This window comes from Corvus moneduloides, chromosome 7, assembly GCF_009650955.1.
Source record: "Corvus moneduloides isolate bCorMon1 chromosome 7, bCorMon1.pri, whole genome shotgun sequence".
Classification (NCBI taxonomy): Eukaryota; Metazoa; Chordata; class Aves; order Passeriformes; family Corvidae; genus Corvus; species Corvus moneduloides.
The window spans coordinates 21,704,691-21,730,271 of NC_045482.1; the positions used below are offsets into that span (position 1 = coordinate 21,704,691).

The 25,581-nt window shown below is 38.8% G+C and overlaps 1 protein-coding gene across 3 annotated transcripts in view; it reads left to right on the top strand.

Moving 5' to 3' along the window:
- Positions 1-668: 668 nt before the first annotated feature.
- The window catches only part of FIGN (fidgetin, microtubule severing factor), a 106,204-nt gene continuing 81,291 nt past the window's right edge, over positions 669-25,581 (top strand). The window contains exons 1-2 of one of the 3 annotated variants that reach the window (XM_032114622.1): positions 1,795-2,135; positions 2,929-3,098. In XM_032114622.1, coding sequence (XP_031970513.1) covers positions 3,074-3,098 — 25 coding nt within the window. In that variant the 5' untranslated portion in view covers positions 1,795-2,135; positions 2,929-3,073. Of the gene's footprint in view, positions 843-1,794; positions 2,136-2,928; positions 3,099-25,581 lie in introns of those variants that run through there. The other 2 variants (XM_032114624.1, XM_032114623.1) reach the window with 2 other exon arrangements.

Here is a 25,581-nt window from a genome sequence, read left to right on the forward strand (position 1 = left end):
TATAGAATTCTGTTGCTATAGCTATGTTGCAAGTTCTAAAAATAGCTCTCTACATCCCAAAATTCAGTTTAACCATGTTTTCCTGTGTCTGTTTTGTTTTACCTGGGACATTCTGGGAAGCAAAAGCAGTATCTGCTCCAAACCAGGTCCTTGTTTCAGGACACTTTTGTTATTCCACCAGCAGTGCTCTCCTCGTGTAGCAGTTCTAGCATTATGCTCAGCTGTCCAAGTGAGCCAGGAACATCTTCCATACTCTTAATAAGCAGAAGTCTGTCTAGCCCTTTTGGTTCGTCCTTTTATTTCCAATCTTTAGGCACAACTTTGTCACCCGGGCTGGCTACAGCCTCCCAAAAGCATGAAAGGTGCCTATTTTCACCAGCAGGTAAAAATAATTTTGATTGACTAAATCACTTCATGGACAGCATCAACTAGACAGGCCTTCCTGTCCTTTCTTTTCCTCCTCCATTACCCGGGTAGGATAGGGACTGGCTGACAGCTCACAGCAGCTTCTGCTGGCAACTAGTTCAGAGTTTTATTTAGGCCTACTATATTACTGCAAAAAGAAACAGATGGGAAACGAGCCTATTCCCACTCCTCCAGATGCTAATCCCCTGGGACTGGTCTCCCCTGCCTCCTCCAGAGCCTTAACTGCCTCTACATCCTCCACTTTTACTAAGAAAATTTAATCAGTCTCCTCTATATCCAGGACGGACAAACAACCCTCCCAAACCATCCTTAACTCCACAGCAGGACAAGGAAGAGAGGAAGTGAAACCAGTCCAGCAATCTGAACCAAAGCCCAAGAACAGCATCCGGACAGCGGGGCTTCTTCCCCGTTTGAAGGTAAAAACGCTCTGATAGTCCCAGGTGCAAGCCCAGGAATGTGGATCTGTCCCGTGGGAAGCTCTCACTCCCCCTTCCACAGCTGCGGTGACAAGGAAGCGGGCGCGCAGACGTGTGCGGGGATGGAGCGGGGAGAGCAGGGTGCCGGGCAGCACCGGCGCACGGGGTTCGGCCGCGCCGGGGAGACCCGTGTGTGAGAGGCAGGGCCCGGTCTGTGCCGCCAGGCCACGATATGCCCTTCCCTGCCAGCATGAGGAGGCTGTAAAGCCCGTCTAACAACCCCCCCCCGCGGGGAATCCCTCTGATGCAAGGGGAGTCCCCGGCAGCTGTGGGCCGGGGTAGCTGAGCTGGCTCCCTGCCATCCCCCGCCGAGCCGGGTTGGGAAGTGCGGGGAGAGGGAGGTGTGGCTGCCGGGGCCCCTCAGCCATTGCCGGCTATCGGGAATGCCTCGCCGCGGCTGCTAGCAGCCGGGCTCCGGCGGGCAGCGGCCGGGGCTCCCCGGGAGCAGCGCGGGGCCGGGCACGGCTGCGCGGCCCCGCCGCCGCCGCTCGGGCCGGGACGGCACTTCCACCCCGGCCATTTTCCTCGGGCGGGAGGCGGTGGCGACCAGCGAGCCCCGACGCTGCCCGCCCGGGGACGCGGCGCAAGAGCTGCTGGCCAGGGCAGCCACGCAGGCCGCTGCCGGCCGAGCCGGGACACCCCACCGGCCCCAGGCGGGGAGACGCGGGGCGGCCGCGGCGGAGCGCAGGCGGCCGCAGCCGGGAGGAACCTCCGCCGCCGGAACCCGCCCGCCTGCCCCGCGGGTGCGGGCCGCCGCTAGGCCCCGGCCCCGCGCCGCCGCGCCTCAGGGGAGCCCCGCCGCCGCCGGCGCGGAGGAAGCCCGCTGCCCGTTGCCCCCGTCCCGCCACCCCGGGGAGCGGAGCCGCGGCGCGGACATCCCGCCGCCCCCCGCGGGAAGCGGCGGCCCCGGCGCGCAGGACCGCGGAACGCCCCCGCCCCCCGCACCGCTCCCCCTTTGAAAACTGATCTTTGGCTCTTCGCGTGAAAGTGATTTGAATTTGGCTCGGCGGCGCTCTGCGCAGGCGTCCAGCTGCTGGCATGCTGGCTCCTTGCAAAGCAGCTGTTTTGGGTTTGAAATTCCAACATGGCAGAGGCTGCAGTCAGTCTTCCCTTCAAAAACTTGGAATGATTTCAAATCATAGGCACCTTCACTTAACCCGAGCCCCCATTCATCAGCAAACACATCGGATCGATGCAACTCTAACCTATCGGGTTCTTGTACCAAATCTCCAGGTAAGAGGATCTTCTCCCCCCCCCCCCCCCCCCCCCCCGCCCCAGTCTCCCTACCATCGTTTTAAATTTTATTAAATCTTAAAGCTCTCCGAGACAGCCGCGTATTAATCGCCTGTTCGTGCCCTAAATATTTTGCCTAATTTGCGGTCGTTTTCTGATACTAAGCACTCCGGTCTGCTTGCCTGATCGTAGTCTGGAAAGTACAGATATACAATCGCAGTGCATGGTTTTTCCTCCTTGATCATTGCCAACAATAGTAGGCAGATTAAGAGTTCGCGATTGCAAGCTCCTTCCCCACCTCCTCCTCCTCCTCTTAATTGGATTTATTTTTAAGTTGCTTTGAAAATAATAAACTGCAGGTAACGCGGGTCTGGACTTTGAGACAACTAACTTCTGACCAAATAAGTGCAAATAAGAATCTCGCAAAACAAAAGTTAGGTTTAAATTACTGTGTCTTGGATGGGGGGGGGGGGGGGGAGGTGGGGGGAGCAAGAATATGTCAGAGGAGCTGTTGCAGTAAAATGTAAGCACATCATCTTGGAGGGGGTACAGCGTGGTGGGCGTATTGTTGGCTCAGGAGGGAGAGAAAGATGTATAATTTAATGGTATATACAATCCACTGATCCTATTACTATCCTCCCTGGAGCTCTTGTTAGTTTCAATGGGAGTGAGTGAAATTGACATGGACTTGCATTCCTGGTCATGTGCTTTTTTTCCCCCTTTCTTTCTTCTCTTGTGATCTGAGATCCCCTTTTTGTTGATGTTGCTTTCCCACTTAATTATATGCATGTAGGTTAAATGAATACCTGACGAAAGGGCCCACGTTTCAAGGCAGTGACATTTGATAGCTGAGAGGAAAAGTGGCTTTAATGAAAAGCAACCTTTGGAATTCCTGCTTGTGAAAAATCCAATTCAGCTTTTTGTGCTGCCAGCAAGAAATGATCAGTAGCACCAGTGTTTATGGTATGTCCGTTTTGGGATCTACTTCCTTTGCATCTAAATAGCAAAGACAGATTTAAATAGCATGATAACGCACCGAGGACTCTGCATGCAAATATTTTGTAATAAATACCTAATGTTTAATAGTATATTTTCTTGTGTATATATAAGCATTTTTTTTCTCTTGCTATCATTTGTTTGTCGTTTCTGGTTCGATTATGGCATTAGTTTTGTCCATTGTATTGATCTCAGTTGTAAAACCTGAAGTTGCATGTTACCAGCAGTGCACTATACACACCACTGAACTCCAATGGTATGTAAATTAGTAAAACTCGGGGAGTGGAGAGGGCAAAAACGTGTAGCAATGAATAGATACACCTACACATCTGTGTGCTCGTACATACATGCCTAAAATGCATCTTTTCCTTTTGCAAACTAGTATTTTTTTAGTATTTATTGAAACTCCAGCTGCTTTTCCCTCTCTTACTTTCAGCGTAATCATCTGCTAGAGATTCTAACTGATGTGGAGTGAGGGAATGTTTTGCATGTAAACAAACAAAATTACTGTTGTGGCCGAATGCGTAATACGATTTAATGAGGAATATTTTATGCTCAGTTTACAAGTGGCTGGTTCACACTGCTCTGCTCTCAATGCTTAACAGAATGAAATAATCAGGTGCTGAAACTGGCTTCATTTTAACGGTCACTCTCCAGCCCCCCATGCTGCCCCCTCCTCCAAAAAAGTCAGATAAAATGGAGCATGGGGAATTTCAGTAGAGCTCCTTGTGGTGCAGTAGATGCACCTCTAGGTATGCAGTTAAGGCTAAGGAAGTAACAACAAAAGTGACTATTAGTCTGTTTTGTGCAACCAAAAAGGGGGTATGTTCACTTTTAATTGTGTGTGATAGTAACAAATAAGGATGGAGAGAGACCCTAGGAGAGTGTGTGCGTGCGTGTGTGTGTGTGTGTTTGGGATAAGGGGGAGGTCTGGAGTGTGTGGCTGATGATCACTTGTAATAACGCATCTGAATGCAAGAAAGAAATTGAGAGAGCAGTTGCACAATGTACACTCCTATTTTGATGTTGTAGGTGACTGTATTGCTAAACATATCCCAGGTGCTATATGATGGGAATAATCTGATTGCATTTTGCATTTAGAACTTGTTGACTTTGAAGCGATCAATAAGGCAACTGTTTATTTTAGATGCACATAATTTGCTCTGAGAAATGTTTTAAGGAGAAGAGCAAGCAAGCGAGAGCGGAACATTTTTTTTTTTCTTTCTTTTTTTTTTTTTTTCCTAGAGCTGTTGGAGCAAATGTGATTGCCAGATGGGAGATTTCCCTCTGTGATGTTAAAGCTGTAATATATATTCAGAGCAGATTGGACTGCTGCTTGTGATGAGGAGGATATTATATTTATAAATTTTAAATCGGGAATCGGACAGTATGCTGAGAGCTGAAATTTGATGGTGTGGATGGCTTGGACTGTTAAATGCAATTCCCAGATAATAATAATAATTATAGTAGCAGTAATATATGTATGGATAATAAACATGATACTATTAGGCAGCTATATATATTCTGTGGTGATTAAGTATATATTTCCAATATGACTTCTCTCTTTCCTCGCTTCCCTAAAATGTTAGGGATTGGGGGTGGTTGGGAGGGGGTTTTAAGAGCCCACTGTTAGGAGAAATCAAATATAATCAGGTTCCTGTTTGAGGAAAAGTTTTGCTAAAATTCTTTCTGCAAATTCGTCTCTTTCTGAGTTTTTGTTTTGCCCGTGCATGTGGCCTGACAGTGCCACGGTCCTGAAAGACTGGAAAGTGGGAACTAGTCACACTCCAGCAGCTCTGCTGTTGCAAATTAAAAGTGTGTTGTGGTCAGGAAATGAAAGCTACAATGTCTCTTTTGAACAAGTCGTTTATCAAGAGAAACATCTATCAAGCAGTGACTTGTCACATTGATCCTCTAAAAATTAGGTCCGAAGTGGAAGCTGCTTTGATGTTTTTGATCCCAATTTTATAAAATTGAGAAAGCTGGAGAGAGTAGGACTGATTTGCACTTAAAAATTGCTGTGGTCTGGGCATGACAAAATCATCAAGTATCTCTTATATAAGAGCTGGTAAACTAAGGAGGTATCGGATCTTCTGCCTAATTTTTATTTTCACATTGAAACTTTAGCTTTGCCACACAGGCAATTTCTTTTCATGCTTCTGAAGATCCTGTCTGTATGAATCTCTCTCTGCATTATTTCATCGGGGATATTTTCTTGCTTAGGAATACATCTGTTGCTTCCAAATGGAACCTTTTTTGTTGTCTTTCTGATGGTATTTATAGAGTTCAGCTTGAGAAGGCAATTTTTTTCCTCTCCACTTAGTCTTGTTTCTTCTTCTTCTATTTGTAATCTCAGTTTCCACCTCTCATCCCTGTGAAGCAAAGTTTCTTTTACCGCCAAAGTAATGTTTATTGCAAGTAAGGTACATTTGAAGGTATCTGTTTGTATAGCTTAAAACATGTTAAGAGTACTGTTAAGTGTGTCTTCCCCTTCTGATTCTCTTTCTCTATCCATTTTTAGCACATGAACCATGCTTTCATTCTCAACAGAAGCAGTATATTTCAAATTGAGTGTAAAGTTGAGGTTGCAAGTAAAAAAAACCAGACCAAAACAAAGTCTAAAACTGCTCTTTTATCTTTCTCTATTTCCAACCATCTAAATTGTCTAGCAACTTCACAAAAAAGTTCTTCATTTTGCATAAAGTTTGTGTCTGGATTATCAAGGAATCCCTTTGAAGAAACAGAAGTTTGGTGTTTGGTTGTTGTTGGGTTTCTGGTTTCTGTGCTTTTCTAGGCTAGGGTATAAGTGAAATCTTCCTTAAAGCAGGATGCTTTGACTTCTTTTCTTCAGTGTCGTAAATGAGACTAACACTGCTTATGAATACTTGATAGAGACCCATTTGAAAATAGGCAGCAAACAGCAGCGTGGTGGGAGTTTTGGTGAGTGTTATACTTGCTAATTAATCATGTTTGAAATGAAGGAATCATAGCATGGTAATAAAGGCTCATTGTTGTTTGACGTTTGTAACAGGATGTGACTCCTACATGAATCTGGTGGGTTTGGAGGTTTTGTTGTTATTTCCTCCCGTCATAATAAGATACCTTCAGTACTAGATCAAATTGTTTTTATTTATTGCAACATTGTGGAAGTACAGGGATGTTTGCTTATTCTAGCAGCATTTTAGAAATATGAAGATTGTATTGTTATTGGTATTTTCATCATACAGTTCATGGGAGAAAATGATGAGTCTTATGTCATTAGCTGTTCTTTAAGCTTTTTTATAGTTAAGCAGAGACAAACATTTCTTGTGTTTTATTTTATTGATATAAAAAACCCTGCTACTTTTTTTTATTATAATTGAAAGATGGCACTTGATGAACTTTTGTGCCCTACTTGCTTATGCGTATGTAATAAGGGATAGCAACTAAAAATATATTCTGGAATAGTTTGTATACTAGCCCTTTAAAAATTGATCTGTAGAACATTTGGAGGGTGTTTATGTTTTCTTGGTTTTGTTTTTATTATGGCTCTTATTAGATATGTCATCTTTAGGCTTTATTTTTCACCTCTCTATTAATAACTGCTATATACAATGGAGAAAATCTCTTTCAAACTATAAAGGTTTAATTTCAAAATTTAATAAGGCTATTTTATGCTGCATGAACAAGGTTTGAAGTCTGCTGTTGTTTAGATGCTCTGTTTCTTTTTAAAATATAATTTCTAGAGGGAAATTATTCTGTATGGTTTCTGTCAATAAGTTTATTCAATGAATGCATATAAGAAGCATTGAATATAATGACTGATCTTTCTGTAGTCTTAATCATCAATTAGAAGGCTTATCTGCTTTTTAGGGGTGGGTTTAATGGCACAGAATCAGCATAAAATCTGTCTATATGAAACATTTGTATGTTGTTTATAACAGACTGAGTTTTGATCTTGCATCCCCAGATCTAATAATAGAAATATTTGGCTCTTTGCCCTCAATCAATATATCCGTTAACAGAAGAAACTTCACACAATACTTTCATAAAGTGCTGGCTGTATTGATACCGAGTTGATAAATTTAATTACTGGGGTTTTACATTGATTCATTGATCTTACGATTGGAGGAAATTGTTCTGCAGACATTTCTGAAGTATTGAGGAATATCGTATGTCCATAAAGCTTGATTAATTGATAAATCAGCATTTTTTTTCCTTCTCAGGTATTGATAAGACATAAAAATAACTGTAAAAGAATTCGGAATAAGCTAATTAGAAATTCTCGTGTTACTAACAGAGCAGATGAGAAGCAGTACTATGGAGGTGAAAAAAGTGAAGTTTGAAGTGGAATTGTGCCTATTGGGCCCAATCCTTAGCTGGTGTGAAAAATATTTGGCTTTAAAAAGATACAATAATGTACAGTTCCCAGAATCTGGACCACTGTGGCTTGTTTGTTTGTTTGCTTGTTGTTTGTTTTCGTTGTGGTGGCTTGTCTTTTTTTTTTTTTTTTTTTCCCCTCAGTACTGTTCTTTGACTCATTGGAAGCTGTTTTAAATTAGATATTATGGATGTATGGAATTTTAGATAAGCATCTGATCCAAAATGAATAGTATAGCTATAAAAGCAATTTGAAGAGCTGTAAATTCAGGATTGCGTATCCCTGATATTGTTGCAGAGTATTAAAATCTTGCTGCTAGAGATGCTATCCTCTAAGTGAAAACTTATCTTCCTTATGGGAAAGATGACTTCAGAGAACTCTCGGCTGGGAAAAGGCCCAGAGTTTTTTTTTGTTGTTGTTGTTGCTAAAATAATAATGAAAAAAATCCAATACATAGAATTAGTTACAGGGATATTTTCCAGGTGAAAAACCTTACGGGAGTACTTGGCTCCATTTCGGTGAGGTATGCGACCTTTTCACCCTATGTCAATGATATTTTTATAGAGTGTGTGAGAAATGCGAGTATAAAGAAAATTCCTTAAGATAATTCAATTTTTATTTTTTCTTAAAAAAAAAAAAAGAAGTAAAAAATAAATCTCTCAATCAAAACAATATTTACATCTCCCTTAATGAAACCGATGAAACTGTATTCCTTTAAAGGATGGTAGCTAATAGAGAAAACCAGAGAAAACCACTTGCCAGATGTTACCGTAGGTTCGACAAATACAATCTTCGCCTTCAAGGAGCAGAGGATCCTACACTGGAGGTGTAATGGAGGTCACAGAAAACCTAAGTGTTTCAGTCCTTTAATAATTGTACCTGCCACCCCCCCCGATTGGCATGTTGAAGAGAATATATATATATATATATATATATATAAAATGTTTCTTAGAAAATTATATTTGCAGCGATCTCTTAAGCACAAGTGGACTTCACTACGATTGCTTCTAAATACCTGTTGGGGTTGGCCCCGCTGTGTGACAAGTGAGGGAAAATGGAAAGAGAAATAGTTGGTCAATCGTGGTTACCAAAATCTTGAGAGACGTGGGGAGAGATTGGGCTTTTACAGGTCAGTTTGAGAATGGGAAGGATATGAAAAAGTGTAATCTGCAGAAAGCACCACTGATGAGGGGCATACGGAGATGTCTGCAGTGATGAAAATGTGGAGTCTCTGCTTTCGTTTTGCCGAGCTCTGTTGCTATGAGGTATCGGCACACACAGAATGGTAATAACAGTATTGTGTGTCTGTTCCGATAGTGCTTGGAACAGTACCTGTCAAACATCTCATAACACTTAACTAACTCTTTAATCATATAAGCAACACTCCTTACTACAAAAGCTATTGTATTTTTATAATAGAAAGAACAACCATGCATTATTTGAATAATGGACTAAAACTTTGTTCTTTAAACCATTTTTCTGCAGAGGGGAAAAAGTTTCATGTGTCTTGGCTATAATTAAAAATAATGCAACTGCAGATGACTGTCATGTCACTGGCTGATTTTTAAAATGTTTTGTTTTTATAATAGTCTATTAAGTGTGTAGTCTGATATGCCGTGAAATACTGAAATAGCAATTACCAGTCGTATTATTTAACTGTAACTGAGAAACTCTTTTCTCAGTTCTTTTACAGTGTAGCTACTGCTAGCATGTTGTTAGTTAAATTTCAAATACCCTGAAAGGTATGTGGACAAAAATGCTGAGATTATTTTGATATGATAACAAACTTTGGTAATGTAAGTACATTTTTGTTCCAGATTCCTTGAAATCATGTATTACTTGGACTTTTTGTTATCTGTTTTTAACCCTTTTGTATTCTGCTTTTAGTATGTCATGTACTCTTTGTTAAAGCATATGGCTCACTTTCTGTTGGTGAATTGCTCCATATATGAAGATGTATGCCACAGTTTATTTTGTGTGATATTTTAGAAAGTGTGCATGTGTTAAGCTGGTTATAGATTGGTGATGATAAATTGGTTTGAGTAATATGTATCTTACTTGTGTTAATACTTTAGCAGTAAGAGCATACTGTTGTCAAACTTCATGAACTAAGATAGTGGTCTCACATCTAATTAAGCAGAATCTGAATGAATGACTTCCTAGTACAGGTCACAATTGAACTTTTTGTTTTCTTTAGTGTGATAAAATGCTTAAGGGACATATTAATGCATGTTTGCGTAACTCCTGCTAATCTGAAGGGAATTTGAAAATGAATATTGAGAGGAGATGGGAGAAAGGGCTGAACCAGGTGGGTCACAGAGGTTTGTGGCAGGAATGTATCTTCATGTTTTCATTCAAGTTGTTTTGGGGTTTTTTTGCCTGATTTAGGACAACTGCTGTTTGCCTTTTAATATGTTGGAAATAACATCCCTATTTTCATCTGAGACCTTTTTGCCTTTCTGTATCCTCCATTCTAACATACAAGCAAGTCATTAATAAAAAAGCGTTTATACAGTGAGCTTGAATTGTCACTTAATAAAACTGAAAACTGTAGTGCTGCAAAGATATTCCTAGACAGTACAACTGATCTTGTGTGCTTGTCTTCTGGAGACATGGTGAGGGGAAGAGCCAACAATTACTTTGTATTACTGAACAACAGCAGAGGGTGGATGGGAATGATAAAATTATATGCAGAAATTATTAATCCATGACAGTAGTATCAATATTGACATTAAAAATACTATGAACTGGCAGCCCTGCTGTACAAACTGCTCTGATAGCTGTGCTTTTAGGTGAACGTAGTTATTTATATGCCTTATGGCTCAGTGTGGTCATGTTGAAAGTATGAACCTACTCATCACAGATTCTGAGGAAGTGCAGGTTAACATCCTCTGTCTTCTTTAGACCTGTCTGATTACTTCAGCCTCCTGTGTTGACGCAGAGAAAGAAACAGCTAGATTCTATGCTGGAAGAATAAGGTTTGCAAGCACTGACTGATATTAGGTATCCCATTGTGATACCTAAACCAAATTTTAAAAAATCAAGCATCTTTTTCAAGTTAGACTTGAGAAACAGAGAAAGGAACAGCAAAGATGTTTCTGAGCACATTTGAAGGAGCGCCATTTACTTTCAAAAGAGATCTTTCCCATCACTTGTGGATAGCTCCACCATGAAGAGCAATATCAAAAGATCTCAGAAAAGTAGCTATTCTTTTATGTCTTTAGGAACTCAGATGCTTACAAGATTGTTTCTGAGAAAGAAAAGAATTGATCCTATTTTCAGTCCCTTGTTGTTGGCATTTGTGGACCACATGACTACATACAGTATTGTAGAAATATACTCTTAGTATGTGGATACAATTCTGTTTCCCCTTGCAGCTCTAAAATAGCAGTGCAGTGTGGCTGTATGAAAACTCAGTTTGGACAATGTTTTTATTAATTTGTTTTGCACTCTATGAAATTGTTTTATTTAATATACATCTGGAGTTTGCTGAAGATCTTTAAGCTTAATCAATAGGTCATCTGCATTACTAAAGTAGAGAAATTTAAATTAAAACAGTCTGTGTTGTTTTTTATAAAAATATAGATTTAAAGTTACCTGTGATAATTTGTGAACTGAATATCTCCATTCAGTCAGAAAATTGCTGGATTTAAAATTCATCAAATTTAAACCATCAGCATGCAGTTCTTTTTAGTATGGAAGGAGACTAAATTTATTAACTCTTCAGCTAAATGAAGACTTGATTTACAAAATTAAGTGGTTTTGTGTTTACTAATGTTGGATCTTTATATTATAAGGCTTTATATTAACTTCATAACTATAGTGATACTGTATTGAGCATACTATAAATAAGCAGATATTCCATTTTAAAGACAATAATTTTTCATGTGTTCATAGAATTTCTGATAATTTTTTATTTCTTGCTCTTTACCTTCAATAAAAGCTGTAATAAGTATATTTTGGAAACTGTTCATGAAGCAATTAACCTTTTTTAACCATTGATTTTCATCTTCTTCTTTGACTTTCATTCATTGTATTTCATACTCCTGTCCTGTCTAGGCATTCTTTATTCTACAACACTGATTTATATTTCCACTTTCAGTTTAAAAACTTTAGTAGTAACATGAATTTTGTTGATACCATAGTCATCCCATCAAGCACTGTTATTCAGATTAATGTCAGTAAATCCTATGTAATGAGGAGTATGAAGCACTTGTCATTATTTGGCCCCTAGCATTTGTCAATGTGGCAGTCATATCAAAGGCACACCTTAAATTCAGAGAACATGTTTGTTGAAACACGCGGTTTAGTAAATATCAGAAGCCTTTGTTTTTTGAAGTTAGATATTGGTAAAATATATCTCATCATGTGCTTATAGAGACTGTGAATATACAGTGCCTTAATACATGACATTTTAAAAGTATTCACTAGTTAGAAATATTGAGTTATACTGTGATATGTTATACATACGGTACAGAATAACAAATTGACACTAGTATTTATTTGGAGTAATAATTTTCACCACTAATTAAGGAAAGATGTTTTGTTATTGAGTAATTAGCAAACACCACCCCACCCCCACTTCCCCAGGATGTCATCTGCGTAGAGGTTGTAGAATTCACTACTTTCATTCATGACAGTCAAGTCCTTTTTGGCTAAAGTTACTGTTCCTCTCTGTTTCAGAGCATTACAACAGCTGCAGTTTGAGCTTGAAGGGTCTGAGTGGCTGAGATAACATCACGAATAGTATTGCATCTCAGCAAGTGCGATTCAGCTTTCCACTTTTGGGTGCTCGGTTATCAGAGGCACTGAGTCCCTGCAATTTCTATTGACTTTCGATACGCAGGTTTGCAACATATCTTAGAAGCTAGGTGTTCTAAGGAATTTCCCCAGAAAATGGTAGGTGTTAGCTTTATTTGTACTTAAATGCTCCAATCTCCGTCTTGAGGTATTAATGCTGTATGATGGGAGAAACAGAGCTTTTGATTTTTCCTGGTGGTTGTAAAAACACATTTTAAATTCATCAGGACAAAAATCCATGCATTAATAACAGTATAAGGAATGATTCATTTGTGATTTTGTGCAGAGGAAACTTTAAACTGTTTGTTACTGTGTCGATGTTCCAAGGGGCAAAATGCAGAGTAGATGATGCTGTTCTAATTGCAAAATCTCCCTTAGTTATCTTCTCCCTCCTCCTGATCCTCTTCCCTTCCCCCTCCCCCTCATGGCTTTTTTAAACAATTATGGGCATTGTGCTCCTTAATGGTGCATAGTTACTGTAAAGATAGATGTCCTCAAATAATGAGTTTCTAATAATAATCAGAGGGACTTAGATTAAACTGGTTTTGTATAGAAACCTTACAGTGTGAAAGATCCTGAGATATATTTACAACAGCTAAGCCTATTTACAGAAAACTAACCCAATTTTGTATCTGTACATGTGTGTGGGGCGGGGGCAGTAGAGGTGTATTGTCTGTATGTGCCTACGTTTTTGTCCACTTGCTTTAAAGACTTCATAAGATTTTTTTTTTTTTTTTTGTTATGGTACAGATTTCTATTTTGCTTTCTGATAACAGAATATGTTTTAAAATCACAACATACTAATTAGCTTCTGTGTTTACACTGGAAAGCTTGCATCCCTTCAAATGACTTCTACCTGCACTCTTCTTTCGATCTGTTGCTTCCCCCATCTCCCATCCTCCTCCCCCACTCCCTGTGAGGTTTATTACATTAGATTTGTTGCTTTCTTCCTTGTTCAGAAGTTCTGAAGGCAAGTAAATGAAAGTGATAAGTACAGTAACAGATAATTGTTACTTTAAAGAGTGGTTGCTATATTGGTTGGGAATAGTATCTTTCCTAACAGGTACTGAATCAGCAAGGCTGTACAATAAAAACAGCAAAATAGCTTAACTTATTGTTTAGGAATACATATGCCATTTAAATGGAAACAAACCCCCGAATCTCCCACATACCTTTTGGGGTTTGGAGAACAAAAGCTTACTTGTACACTCCAAATTCCCCTGGGCCTTAATTTGCAATACCATTATTTAAGCCTGGCTGATACAAACCCATTGCAGAGAAACAGAATCTCTCCTTCCTGGCTTTTCAAAGCCATTCCATGCCCTCTTCTCTCTCCACCCGCATCCCCCAGCACTGCCCCCCCCCCCCCCCCCCCCCTCCATTCCCAGCTTCTTGGTCTTACCCTGCCATTGTGAAACTCTTTTGTATTTGAAATGTAGTAAACAGAAAAATAGTGAGCTTCTAAAACACAGAAAACTGCCATTCTGCATGGTTTTACTGACATCTCTACCAACACATATGTAATTCTATCTTCTAAGATCAAGGCTATAATCACTTTAATATCTGTTGTGCCCGCTACCAGGTGACCTGCAGTTGTTTATTGTAAAGATAAGAGCCCCTGATGTAATAAGTTATTTCTTCTCTAAGTCAGATCGTATAGAAAATACTAACTGTAAAGTGAGGAGAAACTTGTGCCCACTTACTATGCTCCTGGGGCGCAAGGCTCTCTGGATCTCAGCTCCTGGGTACAGTACTGGCATTGTCAGATACTCAGCTGGAAGGTGTCCTGGAGCAGAACTGGGTTTGGGTGTAATCCCTAACAGCCGAGAGTACATACAGGCATCACTGTAGCCTGATGCAGCATTGAGCACTACAGTTTTATTTATTTTGCTGCTAATAAAATGGCAGCCTACTTTGTCATTAAGAAGCTTGTCTTTTTGAAATAGCAATTGAGGTGCAGTATTGAGCATTTGAGTTAGTGGAAAGAGCTAAGAAATAGATGAGCTGCATTCCTGACTGTGGGTGGAAGGATGGTGAGTAATACATGCCTTGGCATGGTATCTGCCAAAAGCACTGCCCCCCCCTCCACTACGCTGTTCTAGTTTTGAAAGGTGTAAGGTATTCTGATGGGGGGGGGGGGGGGGGGAACCAAAAGGGAAAAATACTTCCAAGCAAATCATTATAGCATATCTCAATGACCATGCCCTACACTTAATTTAATTAGAAGACAACTGCACTGGAAAACTGGTAATTTTAGTCGTAGTTAACGACTGGTTCTCTCCTACCCCCACTCAGAACCGATTATATGCCATGTTGTATAATGTAATTTCTACAAGAAAATTAAGTATGAATAGTCTCGGTAGTATTGTGTCGTTGCAATAATGAAGTTTTCATGAAAGATATTAACTTACCATTTAACGATTTAGAGGAGAAATAACTACTTTTCGTCTAGTGTTTCTTTTTACTATATCAAACAGAAAAAAACCCGATATCAAATTGGGATATTTTCTAGAGTTTGTAAGCAAGAACTGGATAGCTATTAATATGTTCATTATGTGGTAAGAAGGCACTGAAGGGGGTGAAACCTTGCATATGCGTGTTTCTTATAGGATAAGTGTGTTCAGGAGGGATTTCTGTTGTGTTGTAATATAATTTACTAGTGTATGAAATGGTATGGGAAATTCAGTGTTGGATTTCAAGCAAGAAAGTTTCCTAGTTAGCTGTAATACGACTTACTTGCTGTTGGTAGTAAGATAATAAGGATAAAAATCATGTATGATTTAAGGAAAAAAAAATCTATTCATTTGCATTTGTGCACCAAATTCTGCTTGGTGATATGTTTGTTGGGCTGAGCTATTAAGTGCTCTGTGGACTGTGTTTCAACTAGTATATGATTGACTAGGTATATTAGAGCATTTTACTTATGCCAATGCAAAATTTGACCCTGGTTTTACCCTGAGATGTTTTTGCCTTTAAAAATATCCACACTTCATGAGTACTCTGGGGGGTGATAAAAAAATTCATTGTTTTTATTTGTAGGGTGTATCTTCATGTTAGAGTAACTTACTGAACTGATGTTGAATAGATTTTATTTCCTTATGTTGATTCCGAAGTTCAACTATGGGAATTGATGTATCATCTTAAAATTTCAAATCTACATTTTATGCACTGTGCCAAAGCACCCATGAGCTCATTAAGCAAAGACTTTTTCAATTATATCTTGTGTTTATGCATGTATTTATACTTGACAGGAATCCTTTAGAGGTTTGGTTTGCTGTATTAATGCTTACAGTGTATTAGAGTACATAAAATATGCTTTAAAAAAAAAGAAAAAGAATAAGTACTGCTTACAGATCTAGTGCTGGTAGCTTCCTCTGTATTTTGTAGCTGCTGAACAGTTCCTTGGCCAGACATCCAGCCTCTATGGGGCACAGCAGTAATCTCCTCACCCGCACAATCATCTGCACAAAGTTTTAATGCTGGCACCTACTAAGAGAATTCTGTTTGTGTTGCATTAAAAAATCTCTGTATTCCTCATTATTCCTGGAGTTTTGCTACAGTAAGTGATTTTCTTTTATTTTCTTTTACCTTCTTTAATCTGGGGAATGTTTCTGTATTTGCTTTTTTTTTTTTTTTCCCCTAGTGGTGATCTTTATGAAAGTAGACTCAAATCCACTATATTGCTCACTTGCAGATATTTCTTCACCTGGTAGAAACATTTCTTCAGGTATGCACTGCTCTTTGCTGTAGTAAAGACTACAGAAGCCAGTGCAGAGTATTTGAGACTTCCACAATTAAGTACTAAAATTTATTATGTACTAAAATCTGGATAATAAATAATCCAGGTGGGATTAAACTCAGTTAACGGTGCTCCAGTCGCCTAGGTTCAATTGCTCAACCCTTTTCTTTTGTGAGATGTGAGGTTTTTATTCTCTTATAGATTAATGTTACTAATGTTGATATTTATGTGAAGTCATACTTGTTCTCCAGTTCACTGTGATTCTCTACTTTAGTATATCACTATTAGCAATCAGGTTTTCAATAATTCAAATTAATCTGATAGTCTACTTCAAATTTTCCTTAGATCTACTGATGTAGAATGAAATGAACAAGTATTTCTGGATTTGACACCAGAAATAAAGACATCCCCCAATCCATAGTTCAGTTTTGTTCTAAGAGTGTATGTTTAGGGAGAAATGCATATTTAAGAAAAATTCATTGCACAGAGTGTCATTAACCACTTAGACAACTTTACTTAAAAGTGTAGTGGTATAAGATGGGCAATTTCTACTTGAGAAATTGCACGAATACAGCATTTTAGCTACAAATTTAATGAAGCTTTACTTCATTTTTGGGTTTCTACATTTCTGTGCAACATAAAAACAGAGGAAGGTTTTGGTCTTGTTTATTTTGTAGGTTACCTTGCTATGCTCAGTTCCCATTTTTCCTAACCTTTTCTTCAAAAATAATTAAAATAGAAGTTGTTTGGTATATGAAGTGTATGGTATCTGCCTTATGGGTGGTACTCGACCAAGTTTTGTTGGGGAAGTTTGACAACAACCTGTGAACAGTTTAGAATATTTAGGTAGTATGTTCCCAGATTGAAGCAATCCCGTTTCCAAAGTTTTTCATTGCTTCAAAATGTCAGAGTTTTTGTTAGTCTAAGTATAATGACAGTTTATGGAGATGCAGGGGGAAAATTTCCAAGACAGAGTAAAATCTGTGGAAGTGCTAGGTCAAACTTTTATGTCCTCATCACCTGTGACCAACAGACAGTTAACTAACTGGAGAAGTAACTGTGACATTGTTTTGTGATTCATCTAATCCTCTTTTTCCCAGGGGACTGAGACAGTCACTAGTGTGTCACTTCAACCTTGGCACACACCCAGGTTTGCAAACTTGGTTCTTCCTTCTGTGTTGTGGGGTGCAGCTCTGCAGTAAAACTGCCGAACGTACCGAAACCTCAATAAAGAAAGGAGATGTAACACCTGGAGGGTGTCATGGTCAACTCCTTTACAAACCTAATCTCTGCAAGGTTAGGTGTACTCTTAAAGTAAGCTTCGGCCGTCATGGAAATAGGTTGGAAATATAGTTAGGGTATCTATTCAGTCTTAAATAACCAAGATTTTTGTTGACAGAGTTGTTTACAGTCAGACACTGGCCCTGCTGTTCTGCCTGGTAGGGACCACTCTTTTTTTGATAACTGCTGGTAGAGGATTGTTATTGTCCAAGTGTATCCCTTACTGTTGTCCTCCAAACCCAAATACCGTAGGCCTTTCTCTTCCACCCTATCAAATTTGTGGCTTTTACAGCTTGTTCTAAAAGGCAAAACAAAATCAGGCTGTGTTGAAGTTATCAGGGGGAAGCAAGCAAGTCCTGGAGCCAGAAATGTCCCCAGAAGGGATGCAGTGCCTGTGGTCCCTTCTGGGTTCCGGTGGAATGCCTGCTGGAGAGCCTCTGCCCATACCACCTGTGGCATCATGGTGGCAGGCAGAGCTAGCTGACTCATGGATGGTTCAAAGCAGCAGGAACAAATGAATATGCTGTGAATGTATTGATACAGTTTATAGGATTTAAAAAGAAAAAATAAAGTTATGCTGGGAAAATAATTCAGAGTCAATTTTCATGGGGAATATTAAAGCACCAAGCAACAATGTAAGCTGAATGACAGGTCACTGACTTTCGTTGCTGGAAGTGTATGTGTCATGTCTTTGGTCTGAATTTAAAAAAATGTGAATTTTGTCCTTGTGGTGGAACATTGTACCTCTTAAACATAGGACAGGGGAGAAGAACAGCAAAGGATTTTTCTTTTTTTGCTCCTGAACAAATGAAAGCATGAGCAAAGCCATCTTGATTTTAAAATTCAGGCTCCAAATCTCTCTTTAAATCATTTTTAATAGACACTTATAAATCATCCAAGCAATTACATGAACACAGAAGGAGTGGGGCCTAGCCTCGGCTTCAGCCCCAGATGTTTCTTGACTACAATAATGGCCCAGCCCAGATATTTACAGCTTAATTTCTGGTCATGTGCACTTGTGCATAAATGGTCCCTTTTCCATTTCCAGTTCAACAACTGAACCACTTATACTGGAGCATGATTCAAATTTGAATGATGGCAAAATATGAATAGAGACAATTTACCTTTGGAAACTTTCAAGTCCATTTCCAATATTTAAAATGTAAGGTAACTCTTGAACCAGAGACTGATAGATTGGCCCCCCTTTCAAATGTTGTGTTCTTCATTTTTTTGTCCATAGTTGTATATAAAATCTGGTTTTATCCATTCCCATTTTTTAAAATTGTTTTTTTGTTGTTTAGCTGTGCTGCAGTTCTGAGTAGAGACCTTTTTTCCCTCCTTTTAATGCTATGCCATCTAGCACTGCTTGCATTGCAAGCCAGTGCATCTAACCTCGCTGCTCTCTCCATTCCTGTCCTCCTTACTGCTCCTCCCAAACAGCCCCATTGCTTGAAACTAAACAAATTGAAAATAATGATTGGTAACCATCTGCTGTGCTGAAATTCCACGTACAGCAGTTAACTCCATTTTACAAAACAACTTCAATCTAGTGAATTACAGTGCAGTTCTTGGTGGCAGCAGATAGCAACAAGCAGTTTCGAGTTCCTCTAGACAAAGCAGTTAAAGTAGGGAGCATTATGCAGAGTCATTTGGTGGTGTTGGGGGGATACTTATGCTGTCAGACATTTCAGTGTAATGCATTTGAAACTAGAGAGAGTCTGACCATGGCCTAATTGTTTCATCTGATTAAAAAAGAGGCTGGTCCACAAAACTGTGCTGACAGGGGATCTTGCAAATCTTTACCCTTTAGTTTGGTTTTCTGTTTCTGCAGCTGAGTGCAATGTGATGAGGAATGTATTTGGCTTTCAGTCATTTCCACGTGACTTTTGGAGTGCCCAGTGAAAACCTCAAGCAAAAATTAGGTTGTGTAGCTGGTCAAAGTATATTGAAAAAAAAAAATTAATCATAGTTTTTCTACTGGAGAAAGTCTTTTATTGATACAGAACTGTAACAAGAAGCACTCTAAAAAGCGATGGACTGCCAATCAGCAGACATTCAAATAACAACAGACTATGATGTAATATTAAAATAGGCACCATTATTATCTCTGTTTTAACTCAATTTCAATTATTTGAGTTTAGGTTTTGATTGTGTGTAAAGAAAGTTGCTTAAAATGGGCAGTATATTGAGTTCAAAGGACCCATACAGTTCATAAATTCTCTGGTGTCTACTGGATTTTCATCAGGGAGACTTCCAATAAAAATGATCTATTTTAGAAATAATATTGTTTAGTAGGTTGAAATGTGGTGTAATAAAATTAGACCTTCAGTCTTCTAAAGTTACTACTTAGATGGCACCCTTGGGATGGTAAAATGGCTGTATAAGCAGATGAATCAGACAGTTTCACTGATGGATACATTTGTCAGTCTCCGTTACAGATATAATATATTCTTATATCTGTAATCCTGACACTGTTACATCCAAATGAAATCAACATGAGGTTGTCATCTTTAAGCAAATATGTTAAGTGTTGTCTTTTGTGCTTTGGATTTGAAAGAAAGGGGCCCAAGGGAGCCAGCATCATGCAAATGGAACAAATCCCATTTCTTCTGAGCTGTGCTGTTTCCCCCTTCATGGCAGCTGGCTGTGTTATCTTTGTGTGTTTCTCTGAGTGCTGACAATTCTTTCAGTGATCTAAGTTAGGGCACATTAGAAAGTGGAAGCAGCTGTCTGTCGTTATACTGAGAGACGTGTTTGCTCTACTGCAAAGATGAAGGACCATGAATCCTTGACACACTCTCTCTCCCCTCCCCCTTTACTTTCCAACATGATCAACATTCAGACGCACAGATTGTCTGCTTGGACAGTTTTTTGTTCTGACTGACAGCATCTGGCATAGACAAATTTAAAAATACATAGCATGCCATGCTTGGAATTGGAACATCCCTTCTTTATTAATCTTCTCATTTAAACCATTCATTTACATTTCAAGAAAGGTAACAGCTTGATGTGGTTGAAACATTTATTTTAAATGAATAACCTCCTAATGAAATACCTCGAATGAGCACCAAACAGTCAGTGTTTATTAAAAATTACACCTGATTAGTATGGCCTTGGAACTGTTGTGAAGACATAAGATTTCCCCATTGTCTCAATCCATAATAAAGAAAAAAAAGAAAAAAAAAATGTGTAGCATGTGTAAGTGTAATCTTTGCTTTTTTTTTTTTAACCACAGAGCTAAATGAGAGTAGTGTTTTCACTTGCAACCCTCCATCATTTTCAAGAGTACCATGTTACAAAGCGGTAGCCTTTAAAATGCTATTTGTCTAATTAAATCTGATTTTGCTGGAACAATACATTTAAAGGCAATGCCTAAATAGAGCTTTGTTTTGTTTTATTCTGCTTAGGCATTTATGATTTGAGGGACAAGATGCTTTATGATTTGATGTAATCTGAAATCCTGTAGATATATTTTTCTACTGGGAAGTATTCACATATTTGTATACAGTACTTTACTAGTAAAATAGAACTGAAATGGTGGACCAGCCACTAAAATGTTTATGCACGTGCACATATGCACACGTACATTCTGTGCACTCTCATCTACATGATCCAGGTTAGCAATGCAGACATGCTTGTCTAGCATTTATGTAAAAATAATATGAAAATTGGCTATACCACTCAGAATATGGACTTGAGTCCATGAAGGGAGGGGGAAAAACCTCTTCTTGTACTAGGCATTTTAGATGCTTTATTGGATTGCAGCTTTAACTATTTGCTGTACATTAAAAAAAAAAAAAAATCTTCCAGAAGGAGTTGTGGGGGTGGGGGGGGGGGTTGGGGGGACACCAGTATTATAATAAAATAGAGGACTGTTGAAGTGCTTGGCAGTAAATATGTAAAACAAGTATCCTGGCTTATTTGGAGAGGAAAGAGAAGCTGTAGCAGACAGGCTCAATTAACAATTGTAAGCAGGAGAGGACTTGTATTCCTTCGGTAAATGTAGGAGAGGTCATTTGCTTTAGGATAAAATCTGACAAATTTCAGATATAGACATAAAGGCTGGAATAAATATGACAAAAGATTTTCAGTTGCACATCAAGCATTTTCTATTTGCAATGGCCATTTACATTTTTTCTCAGTGAATAGATTTCTTTTTTATTAATGTTTTCCTGAATAATATGTTCTTAAATTAATTGACTGTGAAACAAGCATTTTGGGACAATAGGAATTTTCATACAAGCTCGAAATACCATTTTTCTTTTTTAAAAATTCTTTTAGTAATGCCTAATCTATTTTTCTGAAAGAAGCACTAAGATGATAAGTTTTCAGCACAGCTTTTACTATGCTAGTTATGTGTAATCATAGAAGTGAAATCAAATTTTATTTTAAATGAAATCACAGTTTTTCCCCTACAAACTGTTCCATTTATGTGATAAACTTCTATTTTTATTTATTTATTTTTTTAATGACTAGTTATAAAGGCTTGTACAGATATGCATCTGTAAGCAAACTGGGAATAGGTTAGAGAACACAATTCCCTGGTGTAAAAAGCAAGGTTTAGCAGTAATGCTTTTAATCTGGACTTGTAGAGGATTCGGGAGCATCCATAGATCTGCTTCAGTAATTACCATACCCCAAGTGGCACTGGAAGAGACATTTGCCTAAAAACTTGATGTCTTCATTACACTGTTTACATTTTAATTAGAAACATGAAAATTAGTGATTCATATGGACAACTATAGTTTAAGTGGGTTTGCTCACCCTCCAATAAATCAGAAGGGGAAAAAAAGGAGGGGGGTGGGAGAAAAAAAGGCAACCCCACAACCTGCATCTGCAAGCAGCAAACCCTCTCAAACCTTACAGTTGTAATAAACAGTTTACTAGGAATCATTCATGGGAATAATGTGTTGGTATTAGACGCTGGTTTAGAATGTGGTTTGTATTTTATCAGAGAGGAAATTTCTATGTAAGTTAGAGATTGTTATTTTAAAGGTAATGCTAATTGCACTCAGTGTTACATGTATGTGATTGGGGTGTGTGTAGGGTACACGTATGTAGCTTCTGTGTGTACATAAATATGGACATTGTAGCTATATTAAGGAGAAGAATTGGTGTAGGAAAATTTTGGCAGTGCTGAGCACTACATATGGCTGCAGAGCAGTCAGTTTAGCCTGTTTCAGTATGTCTCCATAAATGCATGTAAACATTAGTATAGCTGCACACAGAGATGCATACATACAAGTACACATGTGTGCGTGCGCAGAGGCGAGTAAGGAGATGTGGATGATTTCCCTCTGAATTTTGCATGTACCTGTCAGCGCCAGTGGCCTAAAACCGTTCCGTCCAGGAGTGATGGGGAGAAGCAGCGGTGCCTGTCAGTGTCCCTGCCTGAGTCAGCAGCATGTCCACTGCCTGTGCCGGGCGCAAGTCACTCATCCAGCCCTGCCCTCCCCGGGGGCTGCCGGCCTCCTCCGCACCAAGGAGAATGACCCCTCTGTCTGGCACGCTCAAGATCCCGAATCGCACCGCATCGGTGTGCGAGTTCAAATCCCTACTCCTGAAGGCAGAGCTGGGATTCCAGCTAATGACTCAGAGATACAGAGGGTCAATGCACTGGTGATCTGGAGTACTGAGCCACTGCACCAGCTTAGTTGTACTTTTTTTTTTCTTCCCCCCCTCCTTCCATAACTTACTGTCTTACCCTCCATATTTCCATCCCCGTTCCCTTATGATAAAAGTGATGATATGCAAAATTGCATTTCTTCTTTTAAGAATACTTAATAGGTCGTATTTCCTCAGATTTCAGTTTGATCCACTTGATTTAAAAAAAAAATGTTTTGCTTGGGGGGACATGGGAGAATTGTTTTCTGTGCTATTAACTTTGTGTTACGTTAGTTCCATATAGGCTGTTTTGGACATTATGCAAATAATAACATGGATAGTCAATTTTTTCAAATGGGAGAGCAAGCCTTGGTAGCAATAAGTAAAAACTTGGTGGTTTAATATTTATGGCTTTTTTCTTTAACCAAAAATAAGGAAGTTTCTTTCGCCATTGCTTTTTTATTGGATTTCTTTTTGTTGGAATCCTTAAGATTTGTAAGATAATCTTTTCCTCAGTTGTCACTCTGCATTCCCTTATTTTCTTTTTATATATATAAGTCTACATATATATGTTTATAATTCTTCCTGTGTACCTCAGATTTTTAGACATTACATGATATACCTCAGAATAAATATTTTATAAAGATGTTTCACATTTACAAATATGAATCGCATTTTTGTTCCTTCATTGTTCAAGTGGTGTTTTTGAGCCAAAGAATAAGTAAACCCAGGTATGCCTTGTGGCTATTTTAATGCTTTATATAAGCATTTCACATGCCAAAAATACACAACAGTGTCTCTTTTTTTGCATTTGTTTTACTGTAAAATAATAGTTTATGTAAAACAGTTTCATATGATGCAAAGATTTGTTTTCCTTTTTCTTAATTTTTTATCAAATGTTTTTAACATTGTCTCTAATTACTGGTAATTCGGAAGCACTCCAATGAAGTAACTTGAGTGCACACTTTGTAGTGCAATTGACTTAGTGACAGTGCTATGTCTTCATTTGTTCTGGTTTTTCTTTTCTTTCTTTTTTTTTTTTTCTTTTTAGAGATGTCTCTTTGGGTCTAGGCATGTTATAAATGTGACTGAACAGAACTGTTAACATCTGCAGAGACAGAAACATGCTGCCTGCTTGTACGTACTGCAAAATTCTAATAGTTTTGTGCTATCTGTTAAATTCAGCGTGCTTTTTGCATTGTGGCACGGAACAGTTGTGCTGCGAGGGAAGCTGGCTGCCTGCCAGCCATCGACTATGAAATCCCGGGTACCTGAGAGCTTATCAGTTCTTTTGATTTGTAAAAGAAAAAGTGATGAAAATGTTGGTAAACTGCCATGAAGGTTTAAGGCTGCTGGAATAAGGAGCCGTGTAATCAGATTGGAAAATGGAGCTTGAGATTCTCTGCATGTGAAGCAATCGCCTGTGGACCTACGAGATGCTGTGCAAGTGCCCGAGCTGACCACTTTGTTAGCAAATCAGCTTGTTTGCTGCAGCAGCAGGGTAGAATAGGCTAGTCCTTGTGATGGTATGTAACACAGGTAATATCTCTTGCTTTGCACAATGTAATCAGCTTGCAATTAGCTCACTCTACATTAACCTTCTTGATATTTTTCCCTTTCGTAAGACTGTGCACTTTAAACAATTAACTATAGAAAGTAATCCTTCAAGCAAATCAAAGCAATCCTTTAATTTTATCACCCTGCTGAAAAAGTATCAGGTGGTCAACTGGTCTTCATCAGCTGCTGGAAATTCTCAGGCTCACTGTAGCGTGGAGAGGTTCTTTAACCCATTCACATTTAGAAAAATGTCAAGATTTTATATTTCTCACATAATAAAATGCTGCATCGTGAAACTGCAATTGGAATTGTTTTAATGAAAAGCCTTGGGAGAGCCTTTTCACATACAGACAGCTTTTATGCTTCTGTTTGTTTAGGCATTTCCATACACTACCTCTCAGAAAGCTTTGATGACACAGCCACTTGTACTGATAATTCCACTGCTTCACCTCCAGTGAACTTGATTCACTAAGGTTGAAGAGAACAAGGCTATCGTTGCTGATCTTCTGCGTTGCTTTTTAATCCTGTGAAATAAAAGCCAGATAACAGTAAAATTTGTGTGGTAGGCAAACTTCCTTTTAGGTAGGAGAATGAAAGTTTTAATGCCATTTGTGGAAACTTGAAGTTTCTAGCTAAGAAAAATAAAACTTTATTCAAATTAAGAGAGCAGAACTTTACATGCCTTGCTGCTCTTTGAATGGCTTATCCAGCCAAAAGTTCCTTTGTCTCTTTGATAGTTTTGGATTTTATTACAGGCTAGAATTTTCCAGAGTCAGCCTGTTATTTATTGATACCCTCATAATATTGTATAATAGCAATATGCCTGTATTTAATGTAAAAGTTTGCTTCTATTTAAATAATTGTTTAACATGCCTTGCCTATTTCTAAACTTAAATCACTCAGCAGTTATGCTCATATGAATAAGAGCAATGAAATTAGTGGCAAACGTTACGAATAATAGTGCTGTGAATGAGCCTTTTTCATACTATACTCATTATATGAAAATAAATATTGTCGGTAATTCAAGGCTGTAATAAATAGTGATCTGAAACTTCTGTCCAGATATTTTGTTTAGAAGATGTTGGAAATGGTCAGCAGCTGCTTTGCCA